A 22509-nucleotide genomic window follows, 5' to 3' on the forward strand; every position below is an offset into this window, starting at 1 on the left:
AAAGAGTACAAGGGATATAGTTAATTGTGTGACACTTTTGATTGATTAGATTGGAAGGCAGTAGCTAATATAGTAGAATACAGCTTGTGAAACACAAATTATTTTAATTCTATCTATATTCCATGTCCTTTTTGTTCTCTTAATGCCTGCAGTTTGAATCTGAGAGGCCATCACACTGAGCTGACTTCCTCCACATAGCAAGACTCCCTGCATTTTCCTTCACCTCCATTAGCATCCTATTTGCATCAGATCCAACATAAACACTGCTTTCTTGATGGACTCAGCTCAACTTATCTTTCTGATCTTACAGCCATTTATTTTCTTAGCTATTAAGCTACTCATCCTAATCTTTATTTTGTTTCTGTCTCATTGTCTTGTGTTATTAATTCATCTTGTGGGAGCTTTTTCTCCTAGAACAAAAGCACTTTTTTAAATATTACTGTAAAACTCTTTGTTTTCCTCTTGACATTCTTTGAGAACTGTTTTTGGATGTACATTAGGAAAAAAAATTAATTCCATATACACATACAGGAAATTATGAAACTACACTTTAGACTTTGAAGAACATCTTGATTTTCTAACAGAAGTAAAAATATTTTTAAGGTTTGATGGGTGTGAATAAACTTTGTTGCAGGAAATGTTGGCTGTTTCTCAGCCGTCCCCGCAAGGGAGTGGAGTGAGCGAGGAGAGGCAAAGAGTCCCCTGGGAACAGGGGCAGTGCAAGACTCGGTCCAGAGCACTGACTCTCTTTAGTCAGTGCCAAGCCGGCATCGCCATAAAGTCCACTGTGAACTCAGAAGCGCATCTTGGCGCCTCAGGGGCTGCTGTCCCGCACTCCCCCAACGGGCGCTGTACCCCTCTATTCCCAAACCGAACCCGGGCCCGTCCCCGCCCCTCCCACGGCCGCCACATCCCACTTCCCACAGCCCGCCCCCACCGCCACCGGCCACGCCCCCTGCCCCGACGCCCCGCCCCCGCCGCGGGTCGCCGCGCTTTCATTGGCTAAATTTTAAGAGCGACAGGGCCGCTGGCCAATGGAGCCTGCGCTGGTGCCCCTGTGGCGCCCAATGGGCGCGCGCGCCCGCCGCCCCTGCCCGTCGCGGCCAGGCGCCGGGGCTGCGCGGTGCCATTCGGAGGGCGGGCGGCGCGGCGAGCGGATGGTGGTTGTTGCGGCTCTGTGGCGCCGGCGGGGGCAGGAGCTGGAGCAGGAGCTGGCTGGGAGCGCCTCCCCCCCTCCCCATCCTCCCTCCTCGGGCAGCGTGTACCCTCGTCGCGCCCCGCCGGCGACCACCCTGAGCCGGCAGCGCTGTACGATGTGAGCGGCCGCTGGGCTCGGCAGCGCCCCTGGTGCTCTCGACGCTGGGGCGGGCAGCGATGGCCAGAGCCTGGCGTGGGAGCAGCAGCCGCCGTCGCCGATAGGAAGCGCCGGGGGCAGCTGGGCAGGCGGCGCGGAGACTCCCTCGGGCCGTGCAGCGCTCGTCCCGCCCCGCCCCCTCTCTCCTTCCCCCCCTTCCTCCTCCTCTCCCCGCGGCCGGTGCATGCGGGGCGCCGGAGGCCGAGCTCGGGTTCCCCGCAGCCGTCGGAGCGAGTGACCCGCGGGGTCCTGCGCATCCCCGCCATGTCCTCGTCCAGCTCCTCCCAAACTCCCCCGTCCCACCACCAGCCCCCGCCGCAGAGGATGAGGCGCGGCGCCGCCGGGTCCCCCACTGCCGGTTGCGGCACGGCCGGGGGCCCCGGTAACGGCGCCGGGGGAGGCGCGGCGGGGACCAGCCGGCTGCTCCAGCCCATCCGAGCGACCGTCCCGTACCAGCTCCTGCGGGGCAACCAGCACAGCCCGACCCGGTCCCCCTCCGCCTCGGTGGGCAGCGGCACGGGGCCGGGGGGTCGCGGCGGGGGCAGCCCCCCTCCACCGCCCAGCGCGACGCCGCCGCTGGCAGCGGGAGGCGGCGGAGCGGAGCCGGGCAGGGTGAAGGGCAGGCAGCGGCGCTCGCCGGAGACCGGCGGCAGCAGGAGGAGCAGCTCACCTGAGAGACGGAGCCCCAGCTCCCCCGTGTACAGAGGTAAAGCACCGGGACAAAGCCGGTCCCGCTCCCCTGCCCCCCGGGCTGCCGTACGGGCTGGGGCCGCCCAGCCTCCGGCACCCCGGGCTCTGCTACCCGCTGTGGGGCTGCGTTTTTCCCTCCCCCCGGGCCAGAGGAGGTCGGAGACTGGGGGACTCCCAGCCCGGCCGGAACAGCCCCTCTGGAGCCTTGGGGAGCGAGGGTGAGTCCTAAAACACTCCCTCCCCACCCCACCCCCCGGGTCAGGTGTCGTGCCCGCGTTTGCCCTGCCAGGAGTGCAGCCGAACAGGGGAAAAAACATTTCGTCCCGTCGCCCTCCCTCGAGTTGAGGGGGAGGCGCCCCCTGAAATGTCATCCTCCGTCTCGGTCGAGGTGGAAATCCTGCTTGGGAAGAACACCCCCGTGCTCCCATCCGCGGGGTCTCGGGAGGACCGGAGCTGGGGCGAGGCCCAGGGGTCCTCCTCTGGCAGCTTCCCCTGCCCAGCCCGGTCCCTCCGGGGGCGAGCATCGGGGGCTCCGACCGCGGTGCTCCTTCTTTCTACCCTTGAGTTCGGGCCCTGGCAGCGGAGGTGTGTAGTAGAGGAACGAGCCTAAAATTAACCCGCTTCCCTGTCTACAGCTGTAACTATTTAGTAGGGGTGTTAATGGGTTAGATTTATATCTGGGATGTCACAACCGAGTTCCAAAGTGTGTGCTAAACCCAAGCCTCAAACGCTCTTCCTTTCTGCAGAGCTCAGTTTCTTAGACTTGCATTTTTGTAGCATCTTAGGTTAAAAGATGGGATGTTTTCAAGCACAGACTCCCAAACAAGGAAATTCCCATATCGAGATGCTTAAAAACAAATAACAGTCTCCTTGTGATATTTAATACTGAATCCTTGAAATTGTAAAAAAATCCTAACCAAATAAAACCCAACTCCAAAACCAAACAAACCAACCTCCAGTGCAGCCAAAATAGGCCTATAAAGTTTAAAATGTAAAACTGATTCCCAGCAAGTCCAACTTAACCTGCGTCAGGTTGTCTGTTAAATTATTGAATGTGTTAAAGTAGCAGTGGCCATCTTACCTCCCTCCCTCCTTCCCCCATCACTTTAGCAGTTGAATGAATCAGACTAAATGGACTTTTCATGTTATCCTGTTGTAGCTATCAGGTGTCTCACATCATCTCTTTCTGGGAACGTTTTATATGGTTCAATACCCCTCGCTTTTTCTATCCCTTCCATAAGCCTTACTGTGTTTCATTTCTGTGGCAAGTTGTGGTCCGTGCTGGGTGCCAACATAGATAGCAGTGGAATCTTGTAGCAGTGGAATCTTACCTTCTCCCCAATTCCCCCCTTCAGTTTTTATGTGTAGTAAAACCTTACTGTCTGTAGTATTTCTAACTTGGGCAGATCTGTCATTAGGACAGGAGCAGTTTTTTTGCGAATGAGCAAAATGTCAGTGCCAGTTTGGCATAGTTAATTTGCCCTATGCATCTGTTTATGCAGATGACCAAATCGATTGTGTTATAATCTGAGCAGAGATACCTTGTAATTTATTTTTGAAAAAGATCATCTCTTTACACAGAAGTTTTGCATGCTTCAAAATGGAACTGAGCTTCAGTGGTTTTGCTTCATTCAAGCTCTATTTTTAAAGATCGTAGTTTTTTTCACTGTATGGAGCATTAAATGTAGATTTCCTTTTTTCCTTCTTAAACCTTTGGAAAATGCTAATGGAAAACTAAAAAAAAAAAAGTCAGTGCATATGAGTAGTGATGGTGCTGATGATGAACATTCTAAATTATTTAATTATGGGAACCCGGACGAAAACATTGTAGTGGTGCAGTGTATAAAGTCTATGCTGAAGGTGTAGTGAAGAGGGAGGAATGCAGGCAGTTACCTGCAAGCAAGGAAAATTACTGCAAAGCTGTGAAGTATTTTGTTACTGCATACGACTTTTTTTGTTGGGGAGAACATTTTAATTTTAGAAAGTGGTTTCAATCTTCTTCGTCTGTGGGCTATTTTAGCCTTAATAAATCAGATTGTAGATTAGTACTGAATGACTTTTCCGTCACTCAACTTGTTTGAGCTTGCCTCCCGGTGAACCTCGTTAACAGCACACATAGCTTGATTCGGTTTAATGGGTGCAGTGTATAAAATCCTAAGTGGTCCGTTAAGAAGCGCACCCTGTAATCTGTATGCGCTGGAAGGAATTCGTTCCCCCTCCTCCAGGTCAAGCCAGCTGCTGCTGCAGAAGCTGACATCCTCTAGCAAATCCTGAATGAATGAATGAAAACAACGTGATCGCCCTAATAATGACCACAATTGCACACGTCAACAGCTTTATTTTACCGAAATACAGGCACCATTTTCTAGCGGGCAGGGTAATAAGATACTCTATTTCTTCAGTTTTGGGAATGAGAAAAGGTTTCCAACCCCCAGCCCTCTCTACCTCCAAAACCTAGATCTGTTTTTGCACAGTTTGGAATATAGTTGCATGCCATGGGGCAGTATTTTGTCTTTGTTTCCCTGTGCGTTCCTCAGCATTTCAGTACATGATGTATGGTACTAAAAGCATTGCTTGTAGTCTATGTGGTGATAGTAGTATATAGAAAACTGATTGCTGAACTGGAGTACTGCTGCAGTAATAATGGAGGACTTGGAAAAAAAAATTCAAAAATGTTCTGTTTTCAGACATGGACCATCTTGCTGTGGCTTGTTAAACAATGTGCTACTCCAGCTATTTATAGTTGTTATCAGTATGCAAGTCTTGGGGAAGTGGCTTGATTAAGTTTTTTTTGGTCAGTTTTTCAAAGCCATTTCCCACTGCTGTAAAATGTGAGCTTAGGCTGTAGGTTTAATCCTGTTGTTTTTCTCACCAGGGCAGGAGATGTTTGTCTTTGGCTCTGCAGTCTGACTTGGATTGTTTCACGAATATGCTCGTTCTGGAGGCTGCTCATGATTCTGATAGATAGATGTTTTTTTCTTCTTAAGACACCTGCCCCTTCCCTGCCTTCTTTCAGCCTTTTCCATTATAGATTCCTTGAACTGACTATTCTGCTAAGACATTTTGTTGTGGATATTTTAGTGATTTGCCAGAGGTTCTTTTTATGAAGGAGATTTCTGTGAAAACACTCCAGCTTTGAGCCTCTACAGGTCACTGCAACTACCATTGCAGGCACTGACATCACCACTACATGAATGAAAGCAGCATGTTCTGTTTTTCCTCCCATCATCATCTTTTTCTCTCCCTTCTTTCTGCTATGCTGTAAATGTTTTTTTTTTTCTGCAGCAACACCTTGCATATTTAGAATGTAAACATTTAATAATTTGATGATATTTCCTTTAAGAAAATTTGAGTATTTTTAGTTGTTAGGAAGCCATCAATGCCAGTATTAGTTTTTTATTAGTATTCATTTTGAAATGGGCAAGAAATCATGAATGCTATATACTGTTTCCAGGGTGCTAAAAAAAAAGGAAGAAGATGGGGAAAAATCTTCTGATACTGTAGGATAAACCTGCTGTGTGCAAGTCCGCTCCTTTCCTCTTTCTTGAAACATGTTTATTCCTTACTAGCAGATTTTTTTTTTTAATAGTGTTTGTTCATGTTTTGGAGAGTTGGCAATGGAAAAAGTGTCTGGTTGAATGTAATAACACATGGTTTTCTAAGAGAGAATATATCTGATACAACTCTGAGTGCATAACATAATCAACCGAATTTGAAGCTGTGTGGTTTATGACAAAGTACATTCCAGTAATAATCAAAAAAAGCCAAACCCTTGGACATGTTAAACAGAACTTATTACTTGCTTGTGGATGTGTCTTTAAAGAAAAAAAGCAAGTTGTTTTCTTTCTTGCCTTACCTGGATAAAATCAGTAGTTTCTGTTGTTATGTAAAGTAGCTTGTATAAATATGAGAGTGAGTTTCCTGTTAGGGTGGCTTTTTTTCACATTGTGTGAATATTTTGTTTATGTGGAGGGTGTAAATGACTTCTGTATGATTCAGGTTCAACATTTTTTTCATCAAATGCTTTGATTTGTTTAGTATTAACTCTGGTCATACTCTAATATTATGCTTCATATTTTTCTGATTTTCATTTACACAGTTTATAGCACAAACTTTTTTCCGTGTCAAATTCTGAAGACAAACGTTAGTTTTAAGGACATAGGAAAAATTCTGTAATCAATTTGGCTGTTAAAGGTTCCCAGTTTCTTTTACTTCCCAAAATAACTCCTGAAGCATTGCCAACATTAGTGAGAGAAAGGAGTTAGAAAAGATGCAAAACAACTGCATAACCCAGTCCTGAGTAAGAAGTATATATATCTCTTTTTAGGCTAGTGGAGTGAGGAGTGGCGTAAGACAGACAATATTACTGATCTCTAGACTGGTAAGGGATATCAGTATTAACCCCCCCACCCTAAAATTCAAACTTCAAAAGGCAGAAGTATTTTAATAGCCTGGATTCAAGCCATGCAATATTTTGGCATCATAAGCCAAAAGATCAAGAAGACCTTTCCTTTATTTCTAACAAATGTAGGTAAGGAAGTAATTTTTGTGACGCTTCCTATTTCCTGATGCCTGAATAATAGCAGTATTCCCATAATTGTATGGCCAAAACAGTTTTGCTCCAGCTTTGTCCCTCTCTCTTCTCAAAATAGCTTTAATTGGAATATATGGTGAAATAAAAGACACTGACTAAATTTGATCCAGTTGTCTTGAACTCAAAGGCTTTTTAGTTTCATGTTTTAACATCACTTTAAGTGAGAATAGTGTGTTAGATGTCCTTTATAAATATGCTTCCTAAAACAAATTAATTTAGTTTCTTTCAGGTGTTAAACTGCAGGAAAGAAAAATAGAAAGGTATTTTCTCCACTGAATTTGAACAGTGCTGTAGCAAGGCGTTAGCTATGAATAAAGAACCTCCCTGCCTCATGGAAAAAAATTACTTACAAAATATATGCATATACCTATTTTAAATCACTACTTGACCTTTAATCCTTATTCTTTGGTAGTAAGCAAGTAATGTATGTGCGTTATGTATGGCTACACTCAAGTTACTTGCCAGCATCTGTGCATAGTAAAACAGTGGCAAATACTGCAGTTTGGTTTCTGAAATTCATGGTTCCTGTGTTTTGTTGTTTTCTTTCCCGTGGTGGTGGGGGGAATGGAAGTTCTTAAAATATATCTTAAAATGCAGAGAGGGTAGATGAAGGGAGTGTATCTTAAAATCTTACAAAAAAAATCAGTGTTTGCCAAGTGTAGACTGACACATTTTGTTGTATAGCTAAAATTCACAGTGGAAAGCCAGTTATTTTTAAAATGGGGTTCATGATACTACTCTATATATCATCATGAAAAAAATAATAAAGATAACTGATGAACTAATTCTGAAGTTTAAGTTCAGTCTGGACTTGAAAGCAGTAGTTGTAACAATGCAGATGTATTGGAAATAGAGTATATGCTCCTCAATGTTTCAGTGTAAGTGAATATTTAAAATACTTTTTAAATGAGACTTCATCAGTTGATCTCCATCTGAAGAAGGTAATAATATTTTTTAACCTGTAGTGAAAAATGAAAGTTACTGTTTAAATCAGTTGGCAATTGCTTCGGTAGAGAAGACTTCTGCCAGCACTTGACACAATAGTTAGTTCCCCATGGATTTTGCATATGTTGAGGAGAAGTTGTTAACGTAGTAGGGTTTAAACATCAATTAGCGGGTTTTTTTAAATGTCTTTTATAGATTAATAAAATGATGCTGTATTAAAGATACACAACTTGAAAATTTTGCTCAAGGATTAAGATAGTTAACTGTTAGTGATCATTATCTTGCTTTAATGTTAGTGTTTAAATGCATTGAGTTCTTTCTGTTTCAATGCTGCCTCCCATGTAAACTTGTAGTGCCTAAACAATGGCTTAAGGCATTTTCAAGCAAGTAAAATATTATTCATATCTCATCATTAGAAGGGATACATCACAGCAACTTGTCAGCCTGAGATTATGCCCTTTTCTTTTGTGTCACCATTTTTAAGGTGTGGGCAGTTGCAAAATGAAGAGAATTGGAAATTAGGGTGAAAGAAAATGGGTGTTTGTACTTAATAATCTAATTCTGAGTAATAATTCCCAGTGTGTATTTACTTCTTCCCAGATTAGATTGTCCTTCAGTTACACTTTTTTCCCCATCTGATTTGACTCTGAAGTTCATAACTAGTATTTGTATTATGACTATTTTTGAATTGGAAACTAAATGCTAAAGTGTGAAAATAGCTGATGGGTCCTGAAAGGGATGACAATATGAGACTTCTGCAGTATGGATACCACACAGAGTATCAAGATACGGTGTGTAATACCGATCCTTTTGAATGGTGAGTTGGTCTCTCCAGCTCTTATTTTTCCAAAGCTGTGAACTCATCCATGGAAGCATTCATCCATATTTGACACTGAAATAAATGCTCTGTCAGGAACCCCTTTCTTAATCTACCAGCTGTGTGATCTGGACTTAGGACCAGAGCTGTTTCCTTACATTGTCCCCTTGGACTGTCTGGTGATAACTTTGCTCAGACTGTGTCTTCTGTTACTAAGATAGAAGGCGGCATGTAGCTCCTGGAAAATCTGGAAACACAGCCAGGCCAGGTGAGACCATGCTGGGGAGTGCCCTCAGCCTGCTGTCTCTGGCCTTGTAATCCTGTCTCTGCCCTGGTTGTGTTCATTTTACTCCTACACTTTCTCTGCTCCTTTGGTATATGCACCACTTCTTATTAGCTGCTGCTGCTGCTTCATACCAAACTATTGACTGTCAACCTGTTAGAAACAGATTAGTTTTCTCTGATAGGGAGAAAAAAAACACTCAGGAGGTGTGGGTGTCTACACGTAAGTTTTCTGCACAAACAATTTGTAAATAGGAATTAACCAGTTGGTGTTGGGTCAGTGAAGATGGTTTTGATAGAACGTTTACATTTTTTGTTGTAGTAGATCTCTTAATTAGCTTTCTGTATTAGATATTGCTGCTTTGGAGACTATATATGCTTCCCAGTAGGTCATAAAATGTTATGAGCCTGCTAGTTCTGAAACCTTAATGCAGGGTACTGTATTAGACCTCCTTATTTAGTGTTGCATGTGCGCTAATAAATGATGACACAGGTGTTGGTGTTTATAAGAACGTAACTTTCACTGTTGTGAGTGTTAAATTGAGGAGTAACTGTTTGCAATGGGTTTTCTTCTCTGAATCAAATACAAGTGAGTGATTAACAGCATTAGTTCTTATATGCCACTTGTTTTGCACAACCTGAAGCTAGTTTTACTCAAACTGCATATTCTGTTTCCTCTTTAGGAGGTGTGTCATATTTTGCTCATAAGAGCAGTGACTAAGAACAGTATGATAGCAGCTCTGTCATGGTTCTTGAATAATTTGAAATCCACTGTAGAATATTTTCTTCTCAATCTGCAGCGAGATAGTCTAGACCAGAATAATAATTAGTTAAGTGTCCCTCCCATTCCTTGAACAGTGCAAGTCGCCTACATGAACAAAGTTAGCTTCATCCTCCTTTCCTTTGCTCACACCACGGGGCATTAAGCAAGGAGATTAGTCGTAGATGCACTTCTGAATTTCAAGAATTAACACTAATTTCTGCCTTCATTGCAAGATCACTGGTGTTCATACTACAAACTTGAAACTAATTTGTGCAGTATGTCTACATCTGTCTTTTAGAAATGTTTCCTGTAAAAGTAACCGCTCAGTTGTGAACCAATTAAATGTATGGCAATATGGGTATTGTCATATTGTGTGCCTTTTAATCTCTGTTTTGGTGTACAGTGCTTATTCTGGAGTTCTGAAATAAATAATTTGTGAAGGTTTGCTAACTGGATTACCTGAATACCATCATTTTTAAGAAAGCTTCATGGTTAGAAAAAAGCTAAGTATTCTAATACAGATGCTTAGGCTGCAGTACTAAAAAAAATTCGAAACTCTAATTTCTCAACCTCTCTCAGCATTTGGAGACTAAGCTGTGATTTGGAAATAATGTGTTCTTACCAGAAAACAAGTTTTGATTATTCGGTATTTGATCACTAGCTGATTCAATTAATTGTAGTCTGCAGAAATTAGTCTGTAAATACAAAGCCTGCTTCTTCAAATTATGTCATGCAGTCAGCGATTGGCTACTAAGTGCAGATATAGATGCCCAGGTTTGTGAACGTGTAGCTCCTGGGGATAACAGTGCAGTTGCTTTCAGTAGATGAAGCACTGCACCTGTGCTGGATCAGAAATGTTGCTGGATAAACCTTGTAAATTTTGGACTGTGTTTCCGGACATCAGGCCACAAAGACACATGGTAGGGAGGAGCCAGCTCCACAAGACCTATGAGTTTCTGTAGGTATTTAACATGGTCTCAGTGACACCCTTTCTGTACGTCACAGCAGACCTCACTAACCCAGTAAGACTAGAAAATGCTGGTGATTATAAGAGGTATCTATACTGTAGTGCAGTCTGTGCTCTGGAGGTATTTGGTGAGGGCACTTCTTGTACAGAGTCAGTTTAAATTCAGTGCCATGTGTCAGCTAATCTGTCTTTCTGGAGTCTGGAGCCCTGGAAAGTACATTGTGAAACCCAGGAGGCTTTGCAGTGTTGACGCTATGCATTTAGGTGTTACACCTCCGCATCCAGCATATATTATTCCAAATCTTTTGTTATACGTGTTATCTTAACTTTCTGCCTTTCAAAGCAATGGAGAGTTGTCTTGGTCACTAAAAGTTAAACCCAGCTTTATGCTGAGTGCCCCGGAACAGACTTTGACCAGTGTGACTCTAAAAATATCAGCTAACTGCTGAAGAATGCAGAATGAAACTTAGGTTTACACAGTAGTTGGGAAGCTTGCCAGGTTAAAGGAGAAGCTGTCTTCACAGAAGTAGATTTCTGTTGAAGGTCTTAAATTTTCATTCTTAACTGATAGCTGTGTCTGCTTAACTGTGGCAATTGACAATGGAATACCTTATACTTTCTTTCTCTCATCCTCTGATTTCTCTGGTATTTCACTTTCAGTGGCTCCTTTTTTGTACCTGATACTGTGCCCAGAATAATTATCTTTGCAATGTTTTCTTCCCCCACAAAGAAACCATAAAATACATTTGAAATACTTGATGTTCTTTTCAAGGGGGAAAGAAAAAGTCCTAATCTGGAAGAGAAAAAATTCTGATGGGCAAAAATGTAATTAACTCATGCATGTTGAAAAGTAATGTGTATTTGAGAAATATCCATACAAGGAAGTGACTGGAGACACATACTCAATGTAGGACGTTGTCCACACTGGAGATCCAAATAAACTTTAAGCATTACTGTAAGAAAGAGAGACTCATTCTTTCAAAACAAATTGTTTATCAATGTGTGCAGTCCATATATTATTTAAAATATTAGATGTGAGAAACTGATGCATACTTCTACCTGAATTTCTTCCAAAGACAGATATAGCCTGTTAAGATGATTGGAGTCTCATGATTTTGTTTAGTGCTGTGTATAGCCTTTAATATGAAGTTGAAGGATGCAGAGAGATCTTTTGATTGCAAGACTTGTAGCGAAACTCAGATTGGCCACACTGAAGATAGGAATTACCAAGTGTGGCAATTGAAAATGTGGGAGAAGGGGAAGAAATGATTGTGCTGACACTATATACAGTAAATGTTAGATCTAGCCTTTGTGTAGTTCTGAAAATTTGCATGCATATATAGCAAAACAAAAGATCCTACATAGAGATATTGTTTAAAATCTGTAAATCTGGAGTAAAGTTTTGGATTTCAGAAGGAAATAGTTTGAAAAATTGTCTGAACAGTGTTACTCTGTCTTCAATACAAAGAGAATCTGATTTAATGAAAAATGTAAACACTATTGGAGTCTTTCAGACATAGAAAACCTCAAGGATTTGATCTGATTGCTTGGACCCTTACCTCAAAAAGGCTGCTAGGAATAAACAGAGAGCCTGCAAGATACAGCAGGGAGAACTGAGGAAAGAATGTCGTATTATCAATCACTTTTTGAAAGTGGGAATTGTTAAAACCCGAACAGACTTAGACTTTTTATGCTTTAAGACAGACAATAGAAACAAACAAATTGGAAAATAAGGAAAAAGTAGTTGCAGCTGTTCGATACCAAGAAAAAAAGATAAAGAGTGATCTGAGACTGATTTGCTAGAATGTATGGTTTCAAAATTAACTCTAAGGAGTAGTAGGAAAAATCTCAGAGGAAATAACCCAGATATTCTTTTCAATGCTTTCTGCTCACCGGAACAAAGTCTTAAGAAATCAATTCCATAATGGCAGTGATTTTTAACTCAGAAAGATTTAGGAAAAAAATTGTAAAGGATGAGAATAATTTGGAATTAGGAATAACTGAGACTATAATAAATACAGATTGCGTATTTTAATAAAGTCAATTCAGAGATCTCCATTGCAGGATTTTAGAAAAACCTGCTCAGAAATTGACACTTGCCTTCAAATTTCTAAGGCAGTCTTGTAAATAGGAGGTGACACCATTTGATAGTAGATACCTGAGCACAGAATATACAATGCTGATGTTTTAAATATGTGAAAAACATCACATCCAGTTCTAAAATTTAGACACCAGTTGGTGAAACTTCAGAAGAAATTTGAAGGGATTGTGGAAACCAGAGAGAACTGTTGAAGTGCAAAATGAGCTTCCAAGTTGTGTCATGCTAACTTGGTGGTTTCGATAGGAAAACTGATTTCCTAGATGGGAAGTAGATCTTATCTGCTTAGGCAAATTTTAAAATTAGGGTGATGAAATGCTTCATGAATTTTGAGAGGTTTAATTAGTATGCAGGAAAATTATGCAAGAAGAGTTTAAGAACCATGGGAATTGAAATAATAAGTTTTAAAAGTGAGATTTAAAAGTTAAAAAGGGGGAGGTATATGTATGCGAGGTTGTACTTGAGCAGAATATCTTTTCCTCAGAGGAGGAACATCTGATTTGAAAATGCTGGAGGGTGGAGTTGAGTGATCATGAGATCTCTAAACTGCCAACAAGAAGTGACTGAAAAAGTACTGGGCAGAGGGCAGGTCTTGCATGAAGAGCAGCTGGCCACACAGGAGCCTGATGAGGCATCATATGGGATCCTGCACACTCCTCTGGTGCTCCACAATTCAAGAAAGGTAAAATCAAACTGGAGCAGACCCAGAGAAGGACTACTAGGTTAGGAGTTCTACTGTGTGATGCTAAAAAAATCTACTCTGAGTGAAAATACAGTTACTTTTTTAGAATCCAGGGGATGGAGAGTTGAGAAGAAAGAGCTGAAGTTAGTGCTAGGACACAATTAGTGAATTGGTTTGAGATGGTAAATGTTTATATAGAAAACTATAAGAAGACTTGAAACCATCGGGGAAAAAATCTTCCTGGATCACATTTCCAGTAGGAATCATGAGGGCAAAATACTCAGCTGCTGTAAGACTGAGTTTGTAATCTTTTTTGAAGTTATTGTGTTTTGTCAGTGATAGCTGCGAAGTGGGCTCCACGTTTAGGAAGTTGTTTCTAGTCTTTTGTTTCTGTGTCTTTAACTGATAATGAAAAGGTAATTTATTTAACCATTAAAGTTGGACACTGATGTAGGCAATCAGTTTTAATCTGGTTTTACATTTCTGTTTTTCAGTATTTTTTCCAGATAAAATTACTATTCTTGTTTAGTATACTTAGCCCTAGCTAGGAGAATGCTATCTGATCATTACGATGGCATTGTATAGCCCCCGTGCATTGATTACAGTTATTTGACTATTTTGATTATGAAAATGGTGACTCATGCATTCTGATTTAAGTTGTTTAATTTTTGTTATGTCCAGCTGCATTTTTATGGAAAGTGGAATTAGAATAAAGTGTTACAAACCCCTCACTTTCTACATCTTATTAGATTTTAAGTATTGTTGTTTTAACAACACCAGACATCCATTCAGTGTCACCAAATTTATTCAACAAAGGTGGCAGTTTCTTTAGTTACTGAATTAATTGTGTTTATAATGACCTTTAAGACTTTATTTATTAATATACCTGAAGAAAAAAAAATAACACCCCAAGCTTTAGTACTGTTTTTGGTTCCCAAATTGGTTCTCAGTATTGGATAGATAGAATAGATCATTCAAAAGATCTAAATTAATGAACTAAAAGGAGGAAAATTTTCTCTGTCTACTGAAGTACATAACAGTTAATGGCCGATTGTGTGTTTCGGTGTGTTTTTTGTCAAGTACTTAGCTGCTGAGCTCCAAACAATTTTGTTTTAACTTCTTAAATTAGGAACATTTTTAGATACTTTATTAAATGATACTAAATTTAGATATTTGTGTGGTGTTTAAAGTTGAAGTAATAACTTTAAGAAAAAAAATACATTCTAAAAATGTGAAATACATAAAAATCTGAACGGTTTGAAAGTAGTGTTTTACCTACATGGCGTCCTGTTAGAAGGGTGCAAATGTGTAGGTTACATCTGTTGAACAAAGCAGGCTTTTGTGATATTAAATGCCACAGGTCCTATACATGCCAGCAGTAATCCTTGTTAGACGAATAACTTAGCTTTAGAGCACTGAAACTTTCTGCCAGATGGTTTGTTTACTTTTCTTACTGAGATTAGAGCGTTCTTTCTATGTTTGATCTCTAAGGATAATGTTGATTTTAAACAGGGGAGTTTTGCTGTGAACAAAATCTGACTTCTGAAAGATGTTCGCAGTCACGTTTTACTTGATCTGTAATTGGGTGGAATAAGGGACAGGAGGCAGAGACCTTACTTCAACATACATGCATAGGCAACCAAGATTGATTCAGCTGTAGGTCCAGTGAAATATGCCAGCAAATTCATCCACGTGTCCCGCTTCCTCTGGGTATCTATAGCCTAGCTCTGTGCCTTGTGCCTTCTTGTATGTGCAGTTAGGTGAATGGAGCTATGTGTCCTTGAAGAGCTGTGCGTGAAGCCTCCTTGATGGAAGGAAATGCCTTGGTGTGCTGGTTGGATTCAGTGACTAATGAGAAGACCTCTTCTCATAGTGATAAAAGATAAATCAATATGGTTGATTTCTAAGTCCTGTACTGTGGGTCAGTGTGTATGATTTTCCTTTGAAGCACCAAGCTGGTTTTGTTTTACTTTGTTTTCCCAGTACAGGCTGCCTCCTGTCTTCACAGACTTGTGTTTTATGCAATTCAGTTTGAATCCTCATAAGCCTTGTCAGGTACAAAACCAAATCTACCCTGCCTACCAAACTGTAGAATGATCTGTGTGGAAGACTAGTTCCCCTCTTTTTTTTTTTTTTCTCCCCAGAAGATTTTTGCATGTAGAAAGGACATTATTCATGGACCTGGATTTCTGAAAAGATCTTAGATCTCATCAAGAGAGATCTTGTTTTCTGCTTGTTCAGTTTGGTTGTTGGAGGCTTGGTTAGATTATGGTGCTGTTCTGTGCCTTTTTTATTCAGTTAGGATAATGAGAGGAAATTAAGAGTGGATTGTGTCAGTCTGTTTAGAGTATTTACTTCAGAATGTCATTCTCTCTTCATTTTTAGTCATTCTGTCTCTTGATTTCTAAAAATAGAAACTTGGGAATAATTTCTGAAGTTGGTACAACTGAACCAAAACCAATGTGGTGCACATAATGAAGACAGACGTTGTATGGAGCTGAATGTACAGTACTTTTAGAGATGTATCAGAAGGTAACTTAAAATGACTGTGTTTTCTTATATCCTTTTACAAGTATAATTTTGGTAGCAAGACATTGTACTGCATTTTAAATGTTTGAAAAAGCTAGTATTTTGCTTTGTTTTAAGCTACTAAAGATATTAAGCTGTATAATTTGAAATTATGAAGGAAAGTGCAGTAACTTCATGTCTTTTCAATTACATATTAGAGTGTAGTGTTTTTTTTAAGATGCTATTTAAAATCCTATTTTTAGTTATTTTCTATGAACAGTACATGGGAAACAGTGTGCTCTGAACCATTAATGCAGTCATTCAACCAGTTTGCAGATTGGGTCAGAAACAAGTCTGTCAGTCACTGGCAAATGGGAAATGTCTTTTGAGCCAGTAGATCTGTCCTCTGGAGTAAAACTTCAGGGTACCCCAAATCCCTCGTTAATCTTTTTCATGAGAGATTTTGGCTCCAGTTACAAGAGAAAAGCCTTCTTGAGAATGAAGATTGAAATATTTTTTTTGAATGGCCTCTAAATCCCCATTATTCAATCTTTTTCCTCGCAAAGTCATAGAGACAAGTTCTGCAAATAAACATGCACCAGTTTGACCATCTACCTGTATAATCAGAGCAGAAGAGACCAATCAGATATACATTCAGGAATCAGCACAGTGTCACTATATACTTGCTTAAAAAGCAAACAGAAAGGCAAAACCCCTTGCCCAGACTTGTCCTAGACTTACTCCTCTTGAATGTGAAAATCTGCTTGTTGTGATACTCAAGGAATCGCTGTCCAAAGCAAGGAAGAGGAGAGGTGTCCGTCTTTCCTGCTTGCACAAGGTGTAACAGAAGAGGGGAGTTTAGGTAGATGTGTGGGACAGTCATCAGTAGCTGCTGTGGGAACTGTGACCTAAGTGGTGTTGGGCCATCCTTTTTAAAGGTCACCGTGGGTCACCATTCTTTAATATTCAGCTTTCCATTTCTAGTTTATGATTTCTTGGACTGCATTCCCAAGTGCTTCATTATTTAAGAGGCATTCACACAGGCACTTCTGCATCTGGTTGGGTTTGTAGATTGTTGTAAATTTGTTGTCATGTCCGGTAGGAATGCTCTAGAAATACCTGATACTCATTCGTAGGGTGATATACAGTCTCTGCATATCCTTCAAGCCTGACGACTAGAACTCTGACTTTGTGGCTCTTGAAAAGTGTCTTAAGCAGACTGGGGATGTCCACTGAAGTGAGAACTTCCAAGAGTCTTGAATATTTTTGGAATTAATATTCATTTCCTATGTAAAATGTGAAATTCTTCAGGAATGGATGAGTCCTAAGCTGGGGACTCACTTCAGTAGTAGCTCTTGAACCAGAATGTTCTGTAGAGTGCTGGTAACTAAACTGAAGAGAAACATCTCATGAAACTTTATTTTGGAATTTAGTACTTATATTTCACAATGTCATAACTTGGCTTCTTGGCTTAATAGTTTAAGTTAAAACAAACTTTCGAGAGAAAAATCAAGATCTTACTGCAAGAATGTTGTCTATAATCTTATGGCAGGAGAGTGTCACAATTAGCTGACATCAATAATGAGATGACAATATTAATACTTCATGTTTTTGACTCAACCTGAGAAGAGTCTCTGTCATCTGAGAAGTTCCTAAGGTAATTTAGTCTTTTGAAGCTGGTTATATCCATGCAGGGATGTGAATGGAAAAGTTCTTGCCAAACTTGAACAGCATTTGCTCGGTCCTGAGAGAGAGATGGGAAGAAAAGATGTTGACAGACGAGCTCTGGTGGATTTAGCTGAAGCAGTTTTTATAATGCTACCAATGCTCTTCAGCTGCAGGTGATTTTCCTCCATGCACGTGTGGCACAAAGCATTCTTTAAGCTAAAAATGGACTGTGAACATGGCTTTCAGATTTTGCACAGGTTAGCTGCCTCTGCTGGATGGGAAGGCAAGCTCTTCATTTTAGAGCTGTAGCAGATGGTTTTATTTGAGCCCTATGTCCTTTTCAAAAGAGCTGTCGTGTTAGTCTCTTACTGAATTACATTTTGCTGTCAGAGAAATGAAAACCTTTTTTCAGTCAGTCTAGGTGGTATAACTAGGATTCTCTTTGCTCTCAATCCAGCATGCAGAACTGTGATTTCATGCAGTTTATTTTAGTTGGTTCCTGCTGGGAGGTAGGATCATGCTGAATTTCACCAGCTGTAGTATTGAGGTGGACCCTTCTGTCATTCTGCGTAACATTATTTATAACTGGAATAGTGTAGCAGTAGGCTCTAAATACATGCCATTAAACTTGTGGCATATTTTAAATAACACATGGGGTATTTTACCTTCCTGCAAGCTTATATTTTGCTTTTCTAATTTCTAGCTGACTTTTTCAGGTAACGTTACACTGTTTCAGTGCTGTTCTCCTAAGTTCACTTGTTCTGGAGGTAGAGCTGAGCTTCTTGTGAAATGTGTTAGATGTCACTGAGGAAGACAACAGAATCCTTCTGACTTACTCATTCATATGCTTAGATATTGTCAGATGAGGTGTAGTCTGAAACTTGCATAAAATCAGTCTATAATTTTAGAGATGTCTTGATAGTGTTGAAGCCTTTTTGAATGCTGAAGTCTGTTGACTGTGTCCAGGAGCTGTTGAAGTGCTTCAGCTGTCAGATGGTACTTGATTCTGTGAGAAGCATTAAGTTTCTATCCAGAGAAAGTGGTTTGGTCTGGAGAAGGATATTCATGACAGTAGCATCAACATTTCATTGATAATGAAAGTTTGGGGAGAAGTGAAAGTTTTGTAGTAGCTCCCTAGCATAGTGAGAAGCCAGACTTAGGGTGAGGTGAGAAAAGCAAAATTAAGAAATAAATCCTGAGAGCAGGTTTAATATTTAGAGAACAGTTTAAGCTGATCTGATGTGCCACTGTTGTGGTCCAGTACAATGGTGCTCTCCGTGACATCCTGTCATCTCTAAGTACATTACTGTACAAGCCAGTTTGTCAAATGCTAACTTGTAGAAGTCCCTTCAAATTTCATGCTTACAGATCCTTTTTCTGTGTTTTTTATGATCTAATGATATAAAGGGTGAGGAGCCGAAACTATTATCGAACAGAGCTCAGTGCTGCTGCAGCCCTGCTGTTCCTTCTTGCTCTCCTGGGGTTGTTTCTGCCCTTTATGTTATGTCAACTCTGCCTGTAATGGGGAAAACTGTGTATTTATGACTTGAGGGGAATGCATTTTAGTTGTCTTTATGTTTAACTCAGTGAATCACTTTAGCAGATGCATTGACATATCTATGCATGCCGTCTCAAAGGCGATGGAAAGAGTGCAGACAACAGTGGAATAGGGATGGCATTAAATTAATATTAACTGGAATTGGTTCATGCAGTTGAGAAGTGGTTTGTTTCCTGTAAGTCATGCTGAAGAAGAGTAGGGACTTTTGAAACCATGTCTTAAAGTTTTCGTTTTCTTGGCTTTAGGGTTTGACAGTGTCCTGCAGTCCACTTCCAAGATTACCATGGAAAAACAAAAATGTAGTAACTTTTGGTAGTGCTTTTTTTTCCCTGTTGTGTTGTAATAGTATTATGTTAGTCGTTATGGGATTGCTGTTGCCTTTCCTCTGTGTGCAGAACAAGACACAGACCTTAGCTCATTATCTGATTGTATATATTTTATTTGTGGTTTTTGGGCTTGTGCTTTCTTGGTTGGTTTCTTTTGGCAGCAAGACTTTTTAAATGTAAAGTTTGCAAAGGTATACTTAGTCTTTATTTCCTCATCTTTAGGCATTGTCTTTGCCTGTTTATCTGTGCATTGTCTCTAATTTATTTTAAAATGTGTTTTTGAGAAATTTTCAAAACTTGGGGTACCTGAGAGAGTAGCATAGTGCCATAGCATGACAAGGACAGTTGGAAGAATGCTTTGTAGCTCTGTACCCCTTAGGTACACTTGTGTTTCAGTGCAAATGTAAAAACTAGTTTCATTTTTAAAATTTGTCATCTTTATTTTGGATTTCATGCCGCTTTTAATTGTTAAAAGATCTTTCTTAAAATGCAAAGGATAGTTCTGTTTGAAATGTACGGATTTGATTTATATTTAAGGCAATCAGAACAATTATATTGCATAAAGGGCAGCATGATATATGTCCAATTCATGCCATTATTTAGAATTCTTCACTTGAAATGAGTAGCTGATGAAGTGTTTCAGTGGCTTATATTTGTCTAAAATGGTCTGTTTTAACATTGACATGTTCATATATCTATAACCATGCTGTAGTAGTGCAAACTATACCCGAATAATTGTGCTGAATGTTACATAACACACTGATGATTGGCTCAGCGTTTGGAGATCCATCAGTTAGTTCTAGGTGATACTGAAAATGCTTGTGAAGGCTGGTGGCCATGTTTGGATTCAGAAGTGTGCCAGCAGGTCTGCTCTCATGTTCTGAGCAGTGAGTAGGGTTTTGGTGGGTCAGATCAGTGCATAGCATGTGATTAATTTGGAAATTAGCATACTTGCTTATTTATTTTAGTAGGAGTGAGCAAAACAGACAGTAGCTGCAATGTAGGGCTTAGGTTGGCTAATGTGAAGTCTAGAAAATGAGTATATGAAGTAATTTTGTCTAAAGGACAAAGCAAGACGTCCTTTTAGACCAGAGGACATGGTCTAAAACTGTTCTTTCCCACATCAATCTCACGAATTGCCCCACGCTCTGCTTTCCAAATGAAATGCAGGAAGAAGTGTTCCATGATCTAGGTGTATGGGGAAAGAAGTCCAGGAAGGAGTCAAGAACTGCAGGCACCGTGATGAGCAAAAGCAAGCAAGGCAGCTGCTTTGAACTGAGCTCTGTCAGAGGGAAAGACACAGTCATGCTCTCAGCTTGCTAAGGCCTGTAGTGGGATCTTGTAAATAATATGGAATGACATACACAAGAGCAATAAATTGGATGTACATCATCTTAAGAACCATAATTTTTGTCGTGGTTTGTGTTTTAGTATTTAGAAAGCTAAGCAAGCTAACTTAATGTTGTAGTATGTTATATTTTCTATTTCTGTGTGTCTGGCTTTCCTGAGTTGCATCATCACTGTATTTAATTTGCTTGATGTTTTTTGTTGATGAAAATATATAGTGTAAGTAGCCCAGTTCTTTGCAGATATGAACACTTTAAGCATTGGGGGTTTTGTGACTGTTTTCTCTTTTATATTTGTTTTTCTTCTTTGTCTGATGTTATTTGCTTTGATGGGATGGCATTCTTTTCAGCTTGGCATTGAGACAAAGGTTTCTGATGTGTTCTTGCCATTATGTGTCATAGCTAGCTTTTAACATTTCACATCAAATTTAGCCTGACTTTTTTGTTGGTTTTGTTCTGGTTTTCTACAGTGGACAGGCCAAAATCCCAGCAAATCAGAACTTCTGGTACCATAAGGCGAACTTCTTCTTTGGACACAATAACAGGACCTTACCTCACAGGACAGTGGCCACGTGATCCCCATGTACACTACCCTTCATGTATGAAAGATAAATCTACTCAGGTAAAAGCTGTAAAACAAGACAACAGAGATGTTTCATATAATTGATGTCTACTCAATTTAATTCTGAAGAAATGTGGATTCACGTAATCTTACTATAAATATGAAACCCTAAAAATAGGGTACAGTAGTCTTTTTTTAAGCAGTGTCAATGCAGTAACATGGTGTGTGATGATAATGTTTTTATGCTTTTAGAAAACAGTTGTTAAAAATAATTTTCGGTATGTGGGCAGATCTGTTGAGGCTAAATAAGCAGATTTCCATCTCAGCCTTGTATCTGGTTTATTTTTAAGCTGCTATATGCAAAATTATGCTGAGTGTTATTTTAAAAAAAAAGAAAAAAATTCCGTATAGCAGTGGCTGACAAACTAAAGAGTTTACTAAATCTTGGTAAAAAATCTGCCAGTCTCAAAAAGTGTATTTGTGTCCGGGGGGAATTGAGGGAAGGCTAACTGAGGTTATTGATGGCCTGATACCCTTGTGATAGCCTTGGATGTCCTTAGCAGGAACCTCTGGCAGGTGGGCTGCTGTGGCATTCATACTGCTCTTTGGCTAGAAAGGTGAATGTTGTTTCTTGCCTGCTTCCTCCTCATCCTGGAACTTGTTGCCCTCAAGGATCATCACTGTCAAACAAATAAAACCCACATAATTCTAACCCCCCCCAAATTATTAGCAGAGGAGCTGCATTCTTTATTTTTCAGCAGTGCTGTTGGGATATGGAGTAAGTCATCTGAGTTTGTGTTCCAAACTAAATTGGAAATGAAAAGAAACTAACTCTCTTTGGTTGTATTTTCAGTCTGTAGGCTGTGTAGGGATGGCTTTTAATTAGTTGCTTATCTCTTGTACCATGATTCTGGTCCATAGTTGTTGTGGATCTTTAAATAGATTCTGTGTTTCTAGTTTTTTGTGTAATACTGAAGTTTTCTGGACAAGTATATATAATTTTCCTCATCTCTTCAAAATACGGTGTAATGCAACACAGGAAGTCCTCTGATGGGGGAAAGATAAGCATAGAATACTTAGAAAAGAAAAAAGATCTATCTGTATGTTTCAGAAATCTTATTTAATGAACTTGGTAGTCTGATGATTAAAATGTTCCAAGAAAATTTTTAGGAACTGTAGTGGGTGCCCTTTAAGGAAATACTGTCTTCATGTCCTGCTTGTTTATTTTAAAAACAGTCAGTTTTAGCAAAAAAGAAGCAACAGTCATATTTACTGTCATGAAAGATTTACCTAAAAAGCTCTAAATCCTGGACTGGCTTTCAAGGTGCCTTCCTTTTACAATACTATTC

At 40.2% G+C, this 22509-nt stretch overlaps 1 protein-coding gene across 2 annotated transcripts in view; it reads left to right on the forward strand.

Annotated features, from left to right (window-relative positions):
- Positions 1–1106: 1106 nt before the first annotated feature.
- The window catches only part of GLCCI1 (glucocorticoid induced 1), a 52414-nt gene continuing 31011 nt past the window's right edge, over positions 1107–22509 (forward strand). The window contains exons 1-2 of one of the 2 annotated variants that reach the window (XM_027639139.1): positions 1107–2060; positions 21069–21220. In XM_027639139.1, the coding sequence (XP_027494940.1) occupies positions 1619–2060; positions 21069–21220 (594 nt within the window). In that variant the 5' untranslated portion in view covers positions 1107–1618. The remainder of the gene's footprint in view (positions 2061–21068; positions 21221–22509) is intronic. The other variant, XM_027639138.1, reaches the window with a different exon arrangement.

The sequence above is a fragment of the Corapipo altera genome, unplaced genomic scaffold, assembly GCF_003945725.1.
Source record: "Corapipo altera isolate COAL_440 unplaced genomic scaffold, ASM394572v1 44, whole genome shotgun sequence".
In the NCBI taxonomy this organism is placed as follows: Eukaryota; Metazoa; Chordata; class Aves; order Passeriformes; family Pipridae; genus Corapipo; species Corapipo altera.